Source organism: Crassostrea angulata, chromosome 6 (assembly GCF_025612915.1).
Source record: "Crassostrea angulata isolate pt1a10 chromosome 6, ASM2561291v2, whole genome shotgun sequence".
In the NCBI taxonomy this organism is placed as follows: domain Eukaryota; kingdom Metazoa; phylum Mollusca; class Bivalvia; order Ostreida; family Ostreidae; genus Magallana; species Magallana angulata.
This window is the reverse complement of record NC_069116.1, coordinates 48,783,642-48,805,404: the sequence shown is the minus strand read 5'-3', so window position 1 is coordinate 48,805,404 and position 21,763 is coordinate 48,783,642. Positions and strand designations below refer to the sequence as shown.

The window sequence follows — 21,763 nt, the reverse complement described above, 5'->3', positions numbered from 1 at the left end:
GGTGCTTTTTTTGTTCAAATCTAATCTCTCTCTCTCTCTTTCTCTCTCTCTCTCTCTCTCTCTCTCTCTCTCTCTCTCTCTCTCTCTCTCTCTTAAAATGGGTGAACATAAGAAATTCATTAAATAATTGTAAGACATTTTAGAAGGAGGAAGGCAGATAAATTAATAAATTAATTAACCAATTTATGAATATGATGGAGAATTTGTTTTCAAACTCCAAAATGTTAAGATACAAAATCAAATATTTTCTATATAGGTTGTGTATGAGAATATAAAACACAATCCGGGGTAAATCCTGTATATATATCCATGATTGAAACTATATAGTCATCTTTTACATGTACAAATAGATTTGTGTTTTTTATAATATGACTAGGACTATTTGTAATATATGTTGAAAAGTAAAATTACATAAAGTTCTTTCCACTTATTCATATAAGATAAAATGTCAAATCCGATCATTTTATGTAGAAATTACTTAAGTTATAAACTATGATCGTAGTTCTTAAAAAAAAAATAATCAAAATTGAAATAACGTAAATGGAAAGAAAAAATAAATACTGAAAGAGTGAAACAATCGACTTGGGGGTCTTTCCAGAAACGCACCATTTTATATATAGATCTTTTCTCGTTATAAAGAGATCCTTTCTCGTAATAACGAGATATTTTCACGTAATTACGAGGTCTTTTCTCGTAATAACGAGATTTTTTCTCTCGTAATAACAAGATCTTTTCTCGTAATAACGAGATAATTAATTTGTAATACAGCTGTAAGGAGATCTTTTCTTATAATAATGAGGTCATTTCTCGTAATTACGGGACAAAAATATTTTCATGTGGCCCTATTCGTCTTTCGTAGAAATATAATATGAGTGATTAAAACATCTAAAAGGTACTGACTGACAAACAAAATCGACAGGCAAAAAAATTCGGGTCAGACTTGGACATTACTCTACGTACATATTTCCACTATGTTATTTCACTCAATTAATTTATTTTTATGAATTTCTCACGTTAAATATCGCAAATAAAAACGTGTATAAAGAGCACACCATTGTTTTTTTGACGAAGTCTATATATGCTGCATTGTTTTTATAATGATATATATTGTATAGATTTCTTGTCATGGTAATTGAGTTAATATCCCAATATAGACGTTTTTTCTCCCTGTCTGTTTCCACTGCAAATTAGCCTTATGAGGAATATAAAAAATAGCAAGGAAAAAAGCTTATTTGTGTATGCTAGTGTTATGGGACTGTGATCAAATACACTCTCGTTTGTCATTATATTTTTATGCATAGAACTGTTTAAATAGGTCTATATTCCGGATATTTACGACACGAACTTAATATAACCAATTTATATGAGTTTGTTTGTTTAGTTTTAATTAATATCGATGTTTTTCCGCTGGAGACGCGGCAAATAATTAACACGCACAACTAAAGGGTGAAAGAAAAATGATACTGGGCTAATATTTAAAACTTTGACAGATAAATATGGTGGTTTGATTTATTTCTTTTTCAAATTAGAGAGGCAAAATCAACTCTTGTCTAAGGCTTCGCCGTATCATTTCAACGAAGACAGTCGGCATCGATTTTTTTAAAGAGCCCCCGTTGTGTTATCAAAGCTTTTGTTCTTGACAATTTACTTTTTTTAATTTTCCAGGCAATGCACTGATAGAAAATAATAAATCTGAATTTTCTGATGCTCGGGCGTATTCATTTTTATGAGTGGGATAAGAGATACCCCTCTTATCCCAATTTATGCATGGTTCAGCTTCCGAAGTCATGATATCGCTTGAAAACTATTGACTTTTGGCTTTTATCACAACTCGTATGACGAAAATGAAAAATACAAATAATCAGTGTAGTAATTACTCATTTGTCATAGCACAAAGTAGGCAAGATAAAACCAAGATTTATAACCCTAATACCGGGCATCTATTCTTTATAATTAACACTCTCTCTCTCTCTCTCTCTCTCTCTCTCTCTCTCTCTCTCTCTCTCTCTCTCTCTCTCTCTCTCTCTCTCTCTCTACCCGGAGCTTTTAGGTTCCTATCCCCACCACTAATGACAGGATTTGCTTTTGCTGCCACTGCTGGGATTCTAATGCGATTAATTGAATAAGAGGATGTTGAGATGGCATGGTCGCAGTCGCACGTCAAAATGGATACGATCGTCAGCGGAAATTAAACGCTAATACCGTACAGTTAGAAACACGCATACCGCTAATGATTTCTATATAATCCAATCAATCTTCGATCCCCGAAAAACAAAGTAATCTTTTACCCTGAAAATAAAATTTGAGAATTTAACAACCATTTAGAGCGCGGCAAAAGGACTCCAGCAGTCTCTTATGGTATGCACATGCGCAGTGATATGTCTTAATATCAGCAGGGACGGGATTATGGTAGTGGTTAAATGCAAAGCTCGGAGGACACTTAGAACAGCCCTGGTGATTGAATTATAGAACAAACTCTGGATATTAAAGCAAAATGAAGATCAATATTGATCTGCGTCCGAGAGAAGCTTTCCGATATTGAAAACCATTTAGCGCTGAATGTGGTTCCATTACATTGCTGCTTTATATCGAAGGAGGACGCTGATATTTGTTGGGATTTGGAAAACAGTTAACAGTTAGGAAATCATAACAGGTAAGACAATTTGCATTTAATTCAAAACAAATATTTTTTTTCCTCTTTTAAATATTCAATATAGTTAATAAAAATAATGCAAGAACTTCACCAACTATACCTGTGGTAAATTTTAAAGGAGGTTGGACTCGTACAGAAGTTCAATGATAGTATTTTAGGACCATTAAGATTAATAGGAATAATAAAAATAAGAACATTAAATACCTGTAAGAAACAAACTGAACAAAGAAAAAAATAAAACGACCAAAACCATGCATACTTCTGTAAAATGCACTTTCACCAACACAGGACATCTATAATAGCCGTATTTCCGACTACTTTTCTTTCGGATGATACTTTAGCTAATAGCAAGAAAAAGGACAGATCGAAAACTATTTTTGCCTATAGTTAACTGTTTAAGCATCTACAACATCGCCATAGCTTTTAAGACTTACCATTAAGAGATCTTTCCCTAATGGAATCGAAATAACAAATCGCCAAACCAGGACTGGTTAGGCTTCTAGCTAGACGGGAAGAATTTATTATGCTCTTCTAAGAGGTCAGAAAAAACGTATCCTTAAGCAATGAGCATACTCTGCCTACTTTATAATTGATACATGGAACTGATAGAAACATGGAATAGTCACATTAGTTAAAGGTAATGATGAGACTTGTTTTGGGGCGATGTTAGACATGCTTTGTTGGATGTCTGGGGAGTCTCATTTGGAAACTGTACATTTATTGTTTCTGGGTTGTGTTCCACGGATAGCATTAAGTGAATTCATCCCTCGAGGTAAAATTAGAAATTTCTGACAACGTACAGAAACGTCGCTGTCTTGGACTACGAATTGTCTGGATAGAAAGTTTACACGAATTATAGAGCTCCAAAGGCGAAGCTTTGCGTACACTTGGGGACATAAAACGAAATTAGCTGTTGGGGAAATCGTGGAGAATGCAAGTCCTTTGGGAAAGGGAAATCTAGTTGTCACCGAAAATTAGCTGCTTATCCAGATTATTGGGAGTTATTTTGAATAAAATAAAAGTTATGATATGCAATTTTGAATTTTTGCTTCTAATTGCGATTATGGGAGACTCTCCGAGGGACCTCATGAACGCAGACGATGAGTTCATATCATATGGTAATGTAATAGGTGATGGGCCAATTTTGTTTGTTCATTTGTATACAATCATTTCAAATCCGTTTGCCTGACCATATAGTACATTGACTAAATAGGTTTGATAAAAGTTAACCTTATGTTTTCAGTTTGCAAAGCAACAAATAATTATGAAATTCGAAAACTTTAAAATTTAAATAAAAAAAGGTCTGCTGACAACGATTTCTTTTGTGTCTGCGCTAGTTGAACCATTTTCATATTCACTGTAGACGCTCTTGAAAAGGTTTTGGTGACGTTCATTAAAGATTCATTTTTCCGATTTTCCTCGCAAATAATCCATAGATAAACAACAAAAGACGCCTAATCTGAAAACAATGCATTGATCAAGAGGCCTTGGGTGCTATTCAATACGTATTTATTTCATTTTATAAACTATGGAATTCAACACATGCACTCTCTCATACATGTGCAGATATAGAAACCGTTCATGTTTTCAAACTGACCCTGGCTTATTAATCTGCAGGTGACAATTATTCGAACTATATGGTGTTAACGATTAGTTTTTACCATGTTAGAGGAGAAATACATAATTTGCCACATATTGATCTTACCAATTGGCTACTAGAAATTAAGATACGTTTTTGAGCTGCTAACTTTCGGTTTACTAATTAGACACTACCGATAGTTTCCGATAATTATCGAAAACATCGTAAATCCGTCATATGCAACTGCAAATGAAAACATATCCGTTAATTTGTGTCATTGTAGATTATTTTATGCACATGACCGCGCAAATCTGCTAATGGCCTCCGAAGTCCCTTTCTGTCGTCTGCCTTGGATCGTGACGTCATTCAATGCCTCTGCTCCCTAGAAGGTGCAGTAAAGAGACTTATCTTCTTAAAATCACAATTTATGGTGGAAATTTAAATAAATTAGTACATCGATGAATGTTTCACTTTCTTTCCTGGATTGTGTTTTATTGAAAAGAAGCGGATGAGCGTATTTCAAACTCTCAAATGCATTTTAACCATTAAATAGCTTTGTTAATTTGTAGAAATGTTTCTGCAGTGATTACGTGAGGCCGGGGGGCATGAGACTTCGTTCGGAGTTTTGCATTTATTGAATAATTCAATTAAATATCCGCTGGGATTTGTCGATTGTGCACACGAAAGAAAATAAAAAACGATTGCTTCACACTTTTAAAACACAAATGTTCCACCATTTCACTGGATGCGATCCGGTTTTTCTCGATTTCACGTGTCAGAACGGTGTGATTAATATATGGTAAACACCTCACCTGATTAGCAATACAATTCAAAAGTAGGATTGATGAAACTGTGCATAGCTTTGTTGCGATTTCGATTTTAACGTTTGCCTCAAGACACAATGTGACAGTTTTAACTAAACAAACATTGTGGAACGTACAGTGCAATGTTTATAGAGCGCCTACCTAGAACCTATGAACTGCAATTCCTCGATGAAGCACAAAAAAAAAGGCAACAGTGAACCGGCCAATTCTTTTACTTTCGAAGAAAATCTTCTCAATATATATTACTTCATGGTTCAATTATATTATAGGACAGATTATGACCTCTGATTTTTGCAAGAAATTCAATATTATTATGCTCTTCCTCCTTCAAAATATGTCAAATAATAACCACTGAGTTTTCACTTTATTTTGCTAACTTCCTCTGATTACAGCTCAAGCCTGGGATCGTCATTAGACGGATTTCTTATTAAGCAATCGAAGTTCTCTATTCGGTCTTTTACCAATAATGAAGTACAGTCTATTTCATTTCTTCAAACCTAAGTATGGTGAAAGACCCGTATTTTCATTAGCATCGCTCTCTCGTGCGCAAGAAAAAAAAAGTTTTAACTAATCACTCTGATAATTAAAATCTTTAATCAGTACGGCGGATGGAACACTCTCAGACACAGGGAAAATGGTGCGATGTTATTTATAAGCTGCCCCGAAAACTTTGAGAAAAAGCTAACACCTTGTCAGATAAAAAAAAATTCTTTTCAGTAAAAAAACTATTTTGAAAATGTACTTTGAAAATAGTTACAGGCAGGACTTCGTAATTACATCTTTGTATGTATTCTTTGTCATTACATGTACTAATTAACTTACTCAGTAAATACTCTCACGTGCATTAGCTGTGCATAAAGAATGAACGTTTTAACGTGTCTCTACGTCGTATTTCTTTAATTCATAAAAGTACATATGTATTTGTGGAATTTGTAATTTTGCAATCATATAATAAAAAGTACGCTAATATTTTCGACCATTTTAAATTCAAACGTGATTTTTTTTTGCGAGATATCCGTGATCAGAGGATCAGCGAATATTAGTGATCTCGGAATTCATTGTCACCAGAAGGCGTGATTCCGTTCTTATTGTGCACGCAGTTGCTATAATCTTATAACACGAGGCAATGCTTTGTCACATTCGTATGACAGACTCAAGATCCAACACATGAACAGATTCTCAAACTCCTACCTTATGTTCACTAGCATCAGAAACGATTGAGAAAAAATAATCTTGCTTTTATCCTTGGGATTAATACTTCGCGTTTCTTGGAGGATTAGCAAATAAAGTTTTCCTGTGTTATGGAAAGCAATTATTTGGTGAACTTTTCTGCCGTGCGCTGTGCACTTATTCCATTTCGTCTCCTACTTCGCAAAGCAACGTGGTTTCCGATCGTCTCTAATCATGTCAATTAAGAATTCGTTAGTGAAAATGTACGCGCGTTACTTTTGTCGATCGGACAGCTTAGATCCTTGTTAATCAATAAGAAGGCGAGAAGAAGATCTTGTTTGTCAAATCAAAGTGACATCAATTGCTTGATCTTATTGATTTATAGCCAGTGAAACACAAATTGAAGCCGATCTGACTCGTGGGTTTTCATGGCCCTGTCTTTTAAAGTTGACACGGTTTATCAGTTTGTGTAATTGCAGTAGAAAAATAATTTGCATTTCAATTCTTTTGGACAATATTTGATTAGATTAATCCATGAAAAATCATGTCATCAGCCTGTTTGTTGTCAGACGAACTAGAATATACATGTATCTTTGTTTCTCAAATCCAACTAAACCTGCTAAAATTGAAACAAGACGAAATCTTTGCAAGCTTCTAAACGTTCCTCATCCATTAACATTCTATCATAACCCACCATAAAATACAAATCTATTGTTTACTACACGCGTCTTTTATCTTTGCAAAAAAGGAAACCTCGGTATCTCCAGTTTCTGAAGATGAATTACGTATGCAAATAGCGGAAGCCAAAATCTTTATCTTTAAAACCCTCCAAACTTGTATCCCATGGGTGCATCAATAATGTATGAACAGATCATACACACTCTCAACCGTTGATTACCATGTGTTCTTTATCTAATGCTTCTCTATCAAATATTTAAGTACCCTGCGAGAGAATGGTACTCCGGGCACGCCTGCACGCAACTCACAAAGACACCTACGGTCTTGGACATTAAATCAGCCGATAAATGAAGCCTCTCTCTCTCTCTCTCTCTCTCTCTCTCTCTCTCTCTCTCTCTCTCTCTCTCTCTCTCAAGCAGAATTTATAAAAATCAAAGTTTTGTCTTAAACCAAGTGTGTCTACACAATCATATGCAATAGACTTTCTTAATATTTACCCGAATTGTTCTTTTGTTCAGAATCATTTATTCCAACCAAACAACCCCTCCTGTATTGTTATAATGATACATTTGTTACAATCAAAATTTAAAATCAAAGATTTATAAACTACCTTTAATAATCTTTTGATTTTAAACTTTTAAATGTAACACATTTACAAACAGTAAAATGCACAAGGAAAAGGATTTTAGTGTCAGACCCGCAACTAGTCAATCACTAGTATTTCTATTTGTTCACAAGTTCACGTATATTGTAATCAAACGCAAGAGTTTATGAATATTTGCCATTTTATATAACGCCTATAACTTGAAGAATACTTTATTTATTTTTAAGATTCTACTTCAAACAACCTACGAAAGATTTAGTCAATAAAAGGTATCGGTTTCCAATGTTTAAACCTCGAATCGCAGCTGATAATTAACAAGTGTCTGGAATATTTCAGTAATACAGCGCTAATAAAGATTTTTGAAACATGAGAATGTGAACAATTCATATGGCGTTTATTTGACGGATTGCTGTGGAATAATTAAAATCCGAAACTCTTCTCGCTTAATATTCCCCATTGTTATAGGCTTGGAAAATTTTAATGGAAAAAATATTCAATAAGTAGTCTTTGACAAACAATCTCAGTATCAAAGGATCGATGCAAGAGATGAAGTTTTACAAAATCATCAAGTTTTAAGCTTATGCAAAGTTGTTAATTGATGTTTTGGAATTTTCTCTGAAGATATACAAGATTTTTATGCAGTGTGTAATTTTTAATAATCAGCCCGTTCAATCAAATGTCCTGTAGTTTGAACCCTTCCTCTGTAAATTGGGATATGAGCTGGCAAAGAAGGAATGCTAGTAATTACCGTCAATTCAGTTATAAGTATATTGCAAGATATATATCAAAGGTATGAATGGATAAGCAGTGGCTATTTTACTTCTTTGTAAAATATAGTCACTTAGTGATCATATCGAAAATAGTAAATTATGCACGGCGAGATCGACAACCATTCCATATCAAACCATGTCTGATTTTTGGACTAACGTCCCACGAGATCACTGACCAATTTCTTAACACATTGAACATCAAAGTACGCATCGACACCCTCAACTACTATAGTGAATCGATGGCTCCTAACGGTTGATGCGAAAAACGGGATAGGGTTTAAGGTAGATTCCCCGTTTTTAATGAGATTTTCTTCTATTTTGTCTCCTGCACTTAAGAGTTTTGCAACAGGGTTCTTCGCAACCTGCTGTGAGAAATGTATCTGTGGTTCCTAAATCACGAGGGAAAACGCACGCGCGATTTTTATGTTCTTTAAAACGTTCAATCATTAATGCTCTTATATATAGAGCGTTGCGTGCCGCGTCGGTTTAGATAAGTTCCATGATATTACTGATGCGTAATTTTTGTCTTTAAAAATTAATGTTTTTGCCAGCAAAATTACAGTTGAAAAATTCAATAGCGGAAAGTATGTATACCGTGAAACTTGGAAGGTAAATAATTTTTGTTAAAATTCTTAAGTGTTTTCTAAATGAAATATTCTAATCAGCGTATACAATACTGATTGATTTCAAAATGATATGGATGAAAAGTACACCTCGAGAAGTTAAAAAGTATTTATTTTTTATTTAAACGTTTCAACGTAACGTAAAAAATGTTTTAATCGACAAAATTGAGCAAGTCGTCAATTTATAAATTAACCGAACAAACTAAACAATATAAAAAGGAATTGTATCCTGTATTTAAAGCAAACATTTTCTCAGACAGCTCGCTCTCTCTCTCTCTCTCTCTCTCTCTCTCTCTCTCTCTCTCATACTAGTATACCAGTATTATCGTATTGGGTTTTTTTAAATCATCGTGATAGTTAAAATTTACAATCATCCTTTTATCTAGCATTGAGCTGAACAGAGTTCTTTTGATATATACATTGACTTATCTTTCAGGATCGGGATGACGTGGGCCTTCTCCTCCTCCCTGTCTCTGCTCTGTATCTTATTCATCGCCGTGCCGCCTTCCTCTGCAGACCAAAAAATGTGTACAAAGAGGTGAATTACTGACTTTTTAAAAGCAAGATATTAAGTATAAGGTTTTATTCCGTGTATCTATGTTATTCTTAAAACTTTGGTCTGGGGATTACAGTTTAGACAAACAGTACTTTATGTCCTCATGCAAACGACGAGGCTTAACGTTCTTCAGAATAATAGAAAGGGGGGTGTATTTAAAGATTTAAAACAAAGAGGAAAAATATTCTAAAATGTCTCTTGCTCAATAATTTTTTGTCACTATTTTTATATTGTTTTGTACATATACATATACTTAAAAATAAGAATGAGATTTTATCAGATATGATATTCTAAGAAATGTACTGGCCGATTTTTCTTTTTTTTTTCGGACAGTTTTTCAAAAACCTTAGAATCAAAATATTGTTTATTCCAAACCAGACCATAAGTACATGAGGTACACTAACGAGCACATATACATATTAATACACAGATAAATACAGAAAACAAGCACGTGTGATAAAACAAAACAAAAAGGAGTATGTAGAAAAAATATTTATTATTTGTTCAATATGACAGACAATTCAAAAATTAAAAAGAAAGTAGATTTTAATTTTGATATTGCTACATTGTTTTTATCCGTTAGCCCATCAAAGAATCAAAATAATTGGAAGATAAGCAAATACAAATAACCCAGTCTCGGACTTTTAGATAAATAAAAGTATGAATCCCAGCATCATGTAATTTGCATTAAAAGAATATAAAGCGCAGACATATTTTTCATTATGTAAATTTTTCTTCTAACCAAGTCGTCAAAAGGATTGAAAAAGTAGAAAAGTAATTTGTTAATCTAAAAAATCGTAATCCTTAGAAAGCTTTTAGCAATGAATGCTAATGCAGGAGCAACATGCATAATTCATACATTGATGATGGCGACTGATTTTTTTCCTTTTTTTTTTTGTTGAACTGCTGCTTTTGAATTGTTATTACTGTATTTTTTCAAAAGGATGGCAACAAGTCAGTAATTGAATATTGGAAATCAATATCGTTCTTTGCAATCCAGAGATTGAAAAAAATACTGAAATAGCGAAAGTGTAACTGAAAAGATCTTTCCTATCATATTCCACACAAAACCCAAATTGACAAATTTCCTCTAGATCTCTGGGAGTGACAAAAAGAAACATGCAAAAAGCAATGAAAAAATGCCCTAATATTCCATTTAAGTAATGAAAACAGAAATGTGAAAACATCACCCAAGTTATTTCCTTGTCTACCGTAGTAAATCTTTTAAAGGTCCCTGGGGAGAGTTCCCTCATAATCCAACGCTGGCGAGTTATAGTCATGTGCAACCTCGCTAAAAACGTTAAGGCTCTTTAAGTTGTTATTCTGTCATTTTCAATTACCGGCTACTCAAGCAAGCTAAAAGCATGAAACTGTTTAGTTGTCTCTTGGGGACCATTGTCTAAATTCTGATATTCTTTTTATCCATTCATTATTCAGACCAAGATGTATTTCGGCTTGGTTGCTTAGAGTGTAATGAACCTTTATTTGTCCGATAGTTTGCTACAGAAATTCGTGGATATAGGTTTTTCCCTTCTCTGAAAACAAGAATTAAACGGGTATATTTGTTCCGTTACATAGACTAAATCAACTACATGAAATTATTCCTTAAATACATCCTGTAAGTGATGTCCGGTATCTTATGTATTAAAAATGCGATACAAACATGATTAACATTTCTTTTAAAAAACCTATTCTCAGCTATGCATATATTTAACACTATATCGCTATTAATAAGCTCAGTACTTAAGACATATTGACATGAATTGGTATATACCAACCAGAACATTAGATAGCCTACAGCCTCAGCTATGCATATATTTACCACTATATCGCTATTAATAACTCAATACTAAAGACATATTGACATGAATTGGTATATCCCTACCAGAACTTTAAGATAGTCTACTGTCTTAGCTATGCATATTTACCACTATATATCGCTATTAATAAGCTCAATACTTAAGACATATTGACACGAATTGGTATATATGCTTACCAGAACTTTAAGATAGTCTAGAGTCAATTTTAGATCGAACTCCAACGATTTTCCTAATCTGAGTGGGTTTTTGCTTAATATTTTTGTAATGATATTTTTGAGTAAAATAAATTTTTTTTTAATAAGTTTGAATATTGATGACCAAAAATCCATGTACATTAGACATTTCATTTTTTCAAACATCATTGGAACGTTTTAGGGAAATAAACAAGTACATACACTTTAAAAATATTTTTTTTTAATTTTTTTTATTTGACTACGTCATTGGACAATTTTAAATAAGATGTTCATAAAATTTCAAATCAAAACAATAGATATCGACAATCTTATTCACACACGCTCTTTAGACCAGAGTTAAATTGCAAAAATAATACAGTGCTTAATTTCATAACTTCTTAAACATCCAAAAGATGTAGATATCAAAAGACTAAAACATCAATTTTCAAATGAAATTAACTAAATTGGCGATAAAATAAAAAAAATTTCAGTACCACACCAGATAACATTTGCAAGTTCTGTTCCCTTAATAATTATTAATTAAAAAGATGCACGAATATCATCGTCGCAAAACACGCCACTATGTACGATCCTCTCCCATCTGCATGAGATAAATGCGGATTCCGGACCGTGGCTTGAGACAAATATACACTAAAATGAGATATACTACTGGTGCCATCGTGTAAATGGATATTTTTCTGTGTCAGAGGATAGGGATTTTTTTTCGCGTTGCAAATGTCTTCCAAATTTTACATATGTAATGTAGATATAAATGTGAAGAAAAACATATCTCTAAGTAAAATAGATTTCCTAACTTCAGATGTTTCTAAGATACCGTAGTGCTACATCTGAAGATTTTTCTATGTTGGTTTTTCCAACTTTTTATCCTATATGTCATATCTTTAGAACTCTAAGGACGACTGTTCTATCAGGAAAGGAAAGATTATACTAGTGAACATGCTTGCAGGTTCTTAAATTCATAGAAAATACATGATTTCTGGAAGAGACATCGGTTTAAAAAATTATTCTAGTACTGGAGACAACATGCTAGAATTTGTATTTAATCAATATTCGAGCATGAATCTGGGTAATATATCAGAGGGTACAATTACATGTGACAGTCATAGATGTGTGAAATAATGTTCAGTTAATAGGATTAAAGAAAACTCTTGCCTGTCGTTCATCGCAGTTTCATATTTCCTGCTGACAAAAAAAAAACTTTAATAAAAAATAAGCACGTTCATTTTTAACATCTGTAATATTACTATCTGAACCATCTTTTTGTTTAACAACAACCACTCCCCCCATTTTAATTAATGCTTTCCTACATGGATACAAAGTTATATAAAATTCAAGTCCTCAATTTACAAGACTTCCTTATAAGCCAGCTTTTACAGTATTAGTTTTAAATTTTGTGTTGGACACACACCCCAGTAGATTATCTGGCAAATCATGGAGCTAATGCTTCGATTAAGATGATGTTTTTCCAGCATAACAGGATACGGACATGGGCACTGATTTAATCACTTCTACTAAACGGCAGTGTGTTGAGGAAGCGGTCAACCTTAAGGCAGCGTAAACCCCCTTAAAGAGCAAGGCCAATTTGATTAAACGAACATTCACGCGACTTCATAGCATTTTTCTAATCCATCATCAAAACTGGCATGGAAAATCTCTGATGGTTTTAACATGCTGGAATAATTTAATAGATATGAAGTTAGCTCAGATCACTAGAGTTGTTGTGATGAGTCTGATGCGATTGTCAAAGATCTGCGAATTATGCATAATCTTGGCGATCATTTGATCCAGGAAAATTAGTTCTCCAGTGATCTGGAAAATCGAAACCCTAAAAGAAAAATGATTCACGAAAATTGGATATATTGCGCCCCAATCTTTAAAAATTTCTTTCTCAGATAAATAAAAACCCCTCTCAGATGTTTGGGATTTTTTAAACCAGAATTTCAGCTTTATGTTCAGAGAATGACAGATAGGAAAACTATCTTATGAGGAAGCAGACGAAATTGTAACAAGTATTTATATATATATATAATCATGCAATATTTCTTGAAGTTTTATGACGACCTTTGATGATCTTATTAAACCGTAACTTACACAGCGATATTTTTAAAGTAAAGATGCATTTATGCTGTAAAAAAGAATTAATTAAATTTTAGTTCATGGATACTGGAAAAAAGACTTGAAATGTTCCGTGAAAGCTTCAGATAGCGTTGCTTACATCATGAGTATCCGGGAATGTCTGGGGATTGTGTTGATTAATGTTACTGAAAATGACAAGGATGAAAAAATTGTCATCTTTTCATATGTCACGAAATAATATCATTCCAAAGCCATACAGATTTCATACTGATTTACGATGATTAAAAAGATTGATTTTCTCCGTCAGAGGATTTTAATTTCCTGCAAGAATGAGTCCTGAAAATGAAATGATTTTTCACACAAAACAGTATTCCCATGTTTCTTGAAACAAATGACTGTTAGTCTTTTCGCCCAGCAACATGATCTGGAATATAAACAATTTGAATTTTATGTTGTCCAAGTGCATTTGATAATAATGATTAGAATATTATTGTCATTTTAAATAAACCTATTGTGCTTTGAATTAGAAATCGAAGGGTATTGTGATTCGCTTTTGTTTGTTTTATTCTAGTTTTAGTGAATTATTTACATGTGTTTGGTTATTTTGTCTGTCTGTTATTTGTTGTACTTGATTCTCTCTCTCTCTCTCTCTCTCTCTCTCTCTCTCTCTCTCTCTCTCTCTCTCTCTCTCTCTCTCTCAGAGATTTAAAGGGATTTAAATCTCCATTTTCTAATGAAATGTACAGACTATAATACAGTTCTTTAATTATTTTTAGGAATATCATCAGCAGTTTAACTGCAATTTTCACAACCTTCTAAAATACAGTTGTCTGCGGATGTCTGTGGTAAACTGATTAGAGATTTTTTTTTCTTTCAGGGTGGAGGGCGTGACCACCAAGGTACCACAGACCAGACGTATTCCCGCCAAATGTTCGAACTGGGACCGCGCCTGGACCTGGGTCACACGTGACGACTGTGGAACCAAGTACCAGTAAGTGGAGAAAATTGACACTTTGCACGTGTTTGTCGAAATGTGGGTTTTTCAATAAACTAGGGAGTGTTATTTCAAAAATTACAACATATAGGTTTTGTATACATAGACGAAGAAATAAAAATGAATTTTAATTCTATATTCACATATAAAAAATCCAAAATGTTTGGTATTTACATACCTCATTCCCGAATTAATACTAGCACGTGGGGTATGACACGTGGAGTATGACACGTGAGCACATGGCAAGTGCTATATGGGGCTCTCGTTTCGTAAAACCAATCGGTGAATCAAGTGATTGAAATGTAATACAAAAGAGACTCACGATCGAAAATTTCATGAATTAAGAATAGTTCGAATTCATTGTTGTCACAGCAGGATATGCTCTTAGTTGCAACTCTCAAGTATGTAGGGGGGATCTCAGAATGTGCACCTTTTGGTAATTTTGATAAGAAAATGGAGGTTTAAAATAATTAAGTTCTGCTCTTGTCAGTTTTAAATGGCTTGATTGTGCCCAGACAACATTAGAAGTCAATGGATCCTCCTTGATGAAAATCCTCATTACGGAAAGGAAAATTAAAGAACTCTATTTTCGTTCTTGGAGCATATCTTATCATGATGTACCTTATTCCCTTGTACTATAATAATAGAAATAATAGAATCAGATCAGCTTTCAACAGCAAATGTTAGTAAAGCTATCTGATGAACACTAAAATCAAGAACCTTTCAATTGCCTAATTCTTCGTCATTCCGCCACATATAGTACATAGAAAACATTTATACTCATATCAAGGTATAACGCCAACAGAAGTCTCTTCCCAATCGGGCCATTCTTTATACCTTGATATGGAACCTTTACTTTTAAATCTCTCAATTTTTGAATAGAAAAATTGTAGTTTCATTTCATTAGCACCATAGCCCAAAGTGTTATAAATGCATCTCCCATGAAGTACCTCCATGTACACTTCGTTATGCGACATCGGGCTTATTGTAAGCAAAGTACTAAATCAATTTAAAAGTGGAAGACAACCATAGTGCTACCATTGTTAAAAATCTGAACGATGTTGAAATTGATTACTTTAATGACGGGTATTCTCCTATATTTATAAAATGGATATAAAGCTTGGGAAAACAGGATTTGAGTTTTTATGCAATTTCAAATTAAACCCCTGCTGATGTTTGGATATTTCTTTGAAGTACTTGTTTTATATGCTTTGAATCCCTCTTATAAAACATCAAGCAAACAACCTCTGAAACATTGAAGACTCATAGCCCTTTGCATCAAATAACATTTGGAAGAAACAAACAGTGCGGGATGTTGATGGTCCATATTTACCATTGCAGGATAAAAGTGCCTATTTTATTTTATCGCCCTATTATGGCAAAAACCAATTGATTCCATTAGCGAGGAATCAAGATCCTTTTTTCTCCAGAAATCCAAACAATATGCCCCTGAATTTCTTGCCCTATGCCAAAGAAGTGTTTGGAATTCTCGTAATAGTACATCAATTTCATAGCGACAAAGGCTACTGAGTAGGGAGCCGTTATCAGAAATCTCTACCTAAATGTCTTTTAATTTGTCATGTGGAAACGTTTGAGGTCATTAATCAAGAACAAAGTCCAATAAAGGGAGGGCTATTTATCGTAAGCTGTACAAATTTTATGTCCCGTTATGGAAGTTTTGGCCGAATAAATTGCCATTTTAATCAGAGCGATCTGTAAGAAGTCGGTAGCTGGGCTTTTGCTTCAAGACAGATGACGACTAGACGGAGATATAGGAAAGGAAATCATCGCCATCTTTATCCTCAGTATCCCGTCTTATTTCTGATATCTCCCTTCCGTCCATCCCCTTCATAACAGCAGCCGAATAAAATCAATAGGAACAGTCAACAGATAGAATAAAAAAAAATTATTCTCCTTTTTTCCTCATAGGATTCTAGCAGAAGTTTATAATGGAATTGCTGAATATTTGTACAGTTTCTCTCAAGGGAAAGATGTGCATTTTCCCTATCAGTAGAGAGAATGAATAAAATACAATGCCATTTCAGTTCCGGTTGTATCAGCATTCACGGTTACTCCACAATATACAGAACACGCTAATTTAATTAATCTAAGTAACGTGCTTCGACTACCAATAAAGGTTGTTCACGCATGGTTAGGTTCAGTCTCTCTATCTATGAAAAATACCAATTCGATGGAACAAATACCACAGGGATCATTATTCATTTTCCACTGCATCTATTTTAATGGTTTCATCGAAACAAGAAAGCATTCCCTGGTAACGTTTGCATTAGCCCAAACAATTATGTTTTGCAATATTTATTTATTCAGACTATCTTTTCAAAAAAATATATACACGTAATATATAAAAACATCAGGTTGAACGGTTGACTTGAGCAAGAAAAATGAAACTTCTAATTGCCATTTTTCAATTTTTCATCAAATACTCATATTACTATTCTCAAATTTTTATCGAATTTCATCTGCTAGGGTTGCAGTCACGCCATGGTTGTTGATTTTATATAAACTTAGCACAATCTATGATGAATTACTTGCTTGATATACTTTTTGTACACGCTGGGATCATTGACTTACTGATATACTTTTAATACAAGATGGGATAATTGACTTACTTGATATACTTTTTGTACACAATGGGATCATTAACTTACTGATATACTTTTTTACACAATGGGATCATTAACTTACTGACATACTTTTTGTACACAATGGGATCATTAACTTACTGTTACCTTTTGTACACAATAGGAACATTAACTTACTGATATACTTTTTGTACACAACAGGAAAATTAACTTACTGATATACTTCTTGTACACAATGGGATCACTGACTTACTGATATTAATTTTGTACACAATGGGATCATTGACTTTCTATATGTACTATTGTACACGATGGGATCATACACTTACTGATATATTTTTTTGTACACAATGTGATCATTGACTTACTTGATTTAATTTTGTACACAATGGGATCTCTGACTTACTTGATTTACTTTTGTACACAATGGGATCATTGACTTACTTGATATACTTTTTTTGTACACGATAGGATAACATACATTGAGCTTCACCAACAGCACCAGTACAAACTGGTGTACGAATGCTGCCCGGGAGATACAGACTGTAAAACGGGTGAGTATTCCAGCGATTACCGGTATTTCAAGCTTAAGTTAGACCCAGTGTATTAGAAATTTGTGACGAAAATATTTGCTGTAAGAAGTAATTGGTTATCATGACACACCGTTAGTAGTTTATGCTAAGTTACGACTGCCGTGCGATCTGTTACGGATGTTACGACTGACAATGACCAACGAAGGACAGATAACTATGAACAAATTCAACCGTAGTATAGCAGTACCTGACGAATTATTCTATACAGAGACAACACATTAACCCATACTAGCATTTATCGTAAAAACTGAACCTGTATTTTAGATGGACAGTCGCACCACGAGTCAGACGAGAGGTTCCTCGCCATCACCTTTGGGTGCGCCTCTGCTGCCTTCATCATAATTATCATCATCATAGTGGTCAGCGTCTGCAGAAAGAAAAACGCAGGGTATCTACCTTAAAATCACTGACAATTTATAATGAAAAAGTTAAATATTCTTGTGAATTTCATTTCGATTGTAGTTGTTCTTTGTGCAATGTGTAGAAAGATAGATAATTCGAACACACAAATACCATTCTATTCAAGTACTTAATTAAAATGAAACAATGTTATTCTCTTGTGTGTCGATGTACATGTAATTAACAATATTTTATTACAGGTTCATCTTCTGTCCATATAAAAAGGAATACGAAAATGCTGAAGGTATGTCAGTTACAAACTGACTTCAATGCTATAGTCAGTCCCAAGATATTTACGCAGCACATTTGGCCGATTTTAAAAATACACATACATGTGAAAGAAATGCAATTAAAAATGATTAAAGGGAAAATATTTAAGTTAACTTCATTCACCCATCATTTTTCACTCGGAAATATTCACAGAAACGAAAAATGATTTCTTACGGAGATTTATAATGAGGAATATTGACTTTTTTTCTCTATTGCAAAATCCCCGTAGACATCAAATTTCTTAACCTGAGAGGATGTTTCAATGGAGAAATTTTGGAAATTTTTTATACTTTTGAAAGAACGTCGTTTGAACCCTGGGGGTATTTACAAATATCGAGTAATTAAGAAAAACATGAATCGAGGATATCTTGGGACAGGGTATATCTTACACCAGTTTTGCAACAATTTTTTTATAACAACGCGTTAGTTGAATGTAACATTCCTTAATTAAATATTTGTCGCAAAGCCCGCGTAATTTTTTATTCCACAAATATGACGATTTCACTGTTCCTCAAAATATAGATGAATGTTTCTTTGAGGAAAAAAAATCACACTGTAAATTAATTTCTTTAAAATGACATGCTTAAATTTTAGAATCCCCTGTTGGTTTAGGTTGCCACGGTGAGCGATCCGATCCAAATGATTACGTCATCGGAGATTTCGGAGAGGAACGGAAACTTGTGCTGGAGTCCGAGTATGAAGAAATTTGTGACATTACCCCTGCAATAAAAGGAGGGACATGGGACAATATTTATCAGAAAACCCCAACAGCCCCTCCCGAAGAAATGCTTAAAGAGTGGAGGGAACCAGCACAGTGCAGTGTCCATAGCAACGGAGAATTCAGTGAACCAGGGAGTTCAAAAGAGGGGAATTTAGTTGAAATAGACACAACCAAACCAGCGAAAGTGACAGGGCAGACACGTTTATTTGACACTGAGGAAAACCATGAGAGTGACTCAATAAAAATTAAAGATACCGCGTTCGGAGCCGAATCCGGCGATGTTTTAAGTGACGATTTAACGCAGGAGGTATTTGACAGTAACCTTCCTACTGACAAGACATCGTCCATTGAACTATTACAGCCTTTGAAGGCTGAGGACCAAAACAAAAGTTGTGAAATTCGTATTTCTGAGAATATGCCAGACTCGGCTAAGATTTCTGCTTCGGACTTGATGACATCACCCATGTCAGACGACATTCTTTCTGAGAAAGAAATCGCAAGGTCTGCAGGAAAAGACCAAGCAAGTTTAACTAGCAATTCTCTCTTTCAAAATGGAGTGTACGAGGAATTACAATGAAGACTGTATATTTAGAGTGATGTGTCTGTGACAAGACTCGTATTAATGGTCTATAAATGTAATTATTTTTCATAACATTATAATCATTTCTGACATTTTCAGTGGAGTTGTACGAATGCCTTAAATAAAACATACTTGTTGTACAATTATTCAGTTGTGAGAGACTCAGTGTATTCTGTTTGTGGTATCCAATTAGTTTTGTTATACTTTCATGTTAAATACTGAAATCTGATTGGTTAAGACGCAGTTAATAATATTTACTATTACCCTCAGCGTTAGCAACGCACTTGGCAACGGGTAACATTAAAAAATGTTACATGCGCGAAAATTATGCGCGTACGGTTCGCTGTAGAATTCACGTTATTCCTATATAAAAACAGTAAAATTTTCTTAAAATTTTTAAAAAAGACATTCAGTATAACAAAATAAATAGTGCCTGTTTGGGAGGATAACAGTTGAAATAGACACCCCTCGAAAACCATTGTCAACCTCCGCTTCGCGTCGGTTGACAATGGTTTTCTCGGGGTGTCAATTTCAACTGTTACCCTCCCAAACAGGCACTATTTATATAATATGTTTACGGATAGTATCTTAAACATCAACCAAAGAAACCGTTTTTCCTTAACTACTTACAATTGTGTACTAATGATACAATTTTGCATATTCGGTTTTCGTTTTGACCTATCCATGACGGGGACCGATGGACCAAAATCTTTGAATTACAAAGGTTGGCATCTTGTTCAGAGCTTATTACTTGGCCGTCATGACAAAAATAGAACTATAGAGCACAATCGGGAATGAATTCATTTCTGTATAATTCATTGTCGTTGTCGATATGAAGTAAGACAATTAACCATAGCCAAACTATAGTCTTGTGTGGCCAATCGTCTTTTCAAGCTGTAGTGTTTTTCAAACTATAGTCTTATGTTTCAGTTAAAGTGGACGATAGTTACTATAGTAACGTGATATTCCTAAAAAAAAATTGTCGTGTTCTCCCGTCAAATATATTAATTTTATAAAGACATAACTTTTATTTGAAGCCTAGTTGTATCATCAAAATAATTCACGCTAAATGAACTGGTGCTACATGTAGTTATACATGTACATCATGGTGCTACATGTAGTTATACATGTACATCATGGTGCTACATGTAGTTATACATGTACATCCATTGAGTATTTTTGTGTTCATACTACTACTGACGAAAGCAATTCACAATTTAACCAAAAAACTTAGTTTGTGTATGATTATAAATGCATTCTTTGAATTTCTTAAAACTGCGTACCTATTTGGTGAACAAAATTTATTGGGTTTGTTACTGAGAGTCTACAGAAATATGTCAGGTTGGTATCAAGTTGGCATCCTTCTCATAAGGGTAAAAAATCCAACAGTTTTTTTAAGACAGTCCATTACTAATATAATAAGTGTTTTGTTTTGTAAAGAAACAATTAAAAACCTTTTGAATCTCGATATATAAAAGAAAGGGACGGAAAAAGACTTTCCATCGGTCATATTTTCGTCTAAATTTTGTCACTCGCCGTCCTCAAATAATTAGACGGTAATCAAATGATGCAACCACCATTGGATTATACCTCTATATGTGGAAGAAATACTCTTCTTTTAACGAACTAAACAACTTTTAAGATAATTCCCTTCATATTTAGGAATGTCAGAGAATCAGTACAGAAAAAATACATTTCACGCATTAGTGGGTTATGTACTGTTATTTATTTCTTTCAATGCCCGCTACGAGCCACCAAGAAACATTTTTAAAAAATATTCAACAGCGCATTTATTATACAATATATATGGCCATCGTTGTTTTTTTGTTTTTTATTCACAAACTAAGATCAACTTCAGTGTTTTTATTTAAGTAAAAATGACTAAAAGGAATCGCACAAATGCTGGGCTAAAAGAGACCGAAATTATGTTTTGTGTGGGACATATAGAGAACAAATTGACTTCCAAATGGGTTATGTTCTACAGATATCGTAGTATTCTATTGCACTGAAATCCTTTAGTTTAAAGAAGTTCCCATAATTAAAATTTTACAAAAAT

The 21,763-nt window shown here is 33.8% G+C and overlaps 1 protein-coding gene across 4 annotated transcripts; it reads left to right on the top strand.

Annotated features, from left to right (window-relative positions):
* The first annotated feature begins 2,126 nt into the window (after window positions 1-2,126).
* Window positions 2,127-19,877, top strand: LOC128190541 (uncharacterized). Of its 4 annotated transcripts, XM_052862626.1 has the most exons (8): window positions 2,127-2,653; window positions 4,516-4,621; window positions 9,338-9,439; window positions 14,425-14,538; window positions 17,616-17,698; window positions 18,002-18,125; window positions 18,337-18,380; window positions 19,001-19,876. In XM_052862626.1, exons 2-8 carry the CDS (start codon window positions 4,602-4,604, stop codon window positions 19,702-19,704), a joined length of 1,191 nt encoding a protein of 396 aa, XP_052718586.1. In that variant the 5' UTR covers window positions 2,127-2,653; window positions 4,516-4,601; the 3' UTR covers window positions 19,705-19,876. The 4 variants fall into 4 exon arrangements, with proteins under 4 accessions (XP_052718586.1, XP_052718587.1, XP_052718584.1 ...); XM_052862627.1 differs by lacking the exon at window positions 4,516-4,621 and having other exon boundaries at window positions 2,130-2,653; window positions 19,001-19,875; XM_052862624.1 differs by lacking the exons at window positions 2,127-2,653; window positions 4,516-4,621 and adding an exon at window positions 8,737-8,887 and having other exon boundaries at window positions 19,001-19,877.
* The last annotated feature ends 1,886 nt before the right edge of the window (window positions 19,878-21,763 follow it).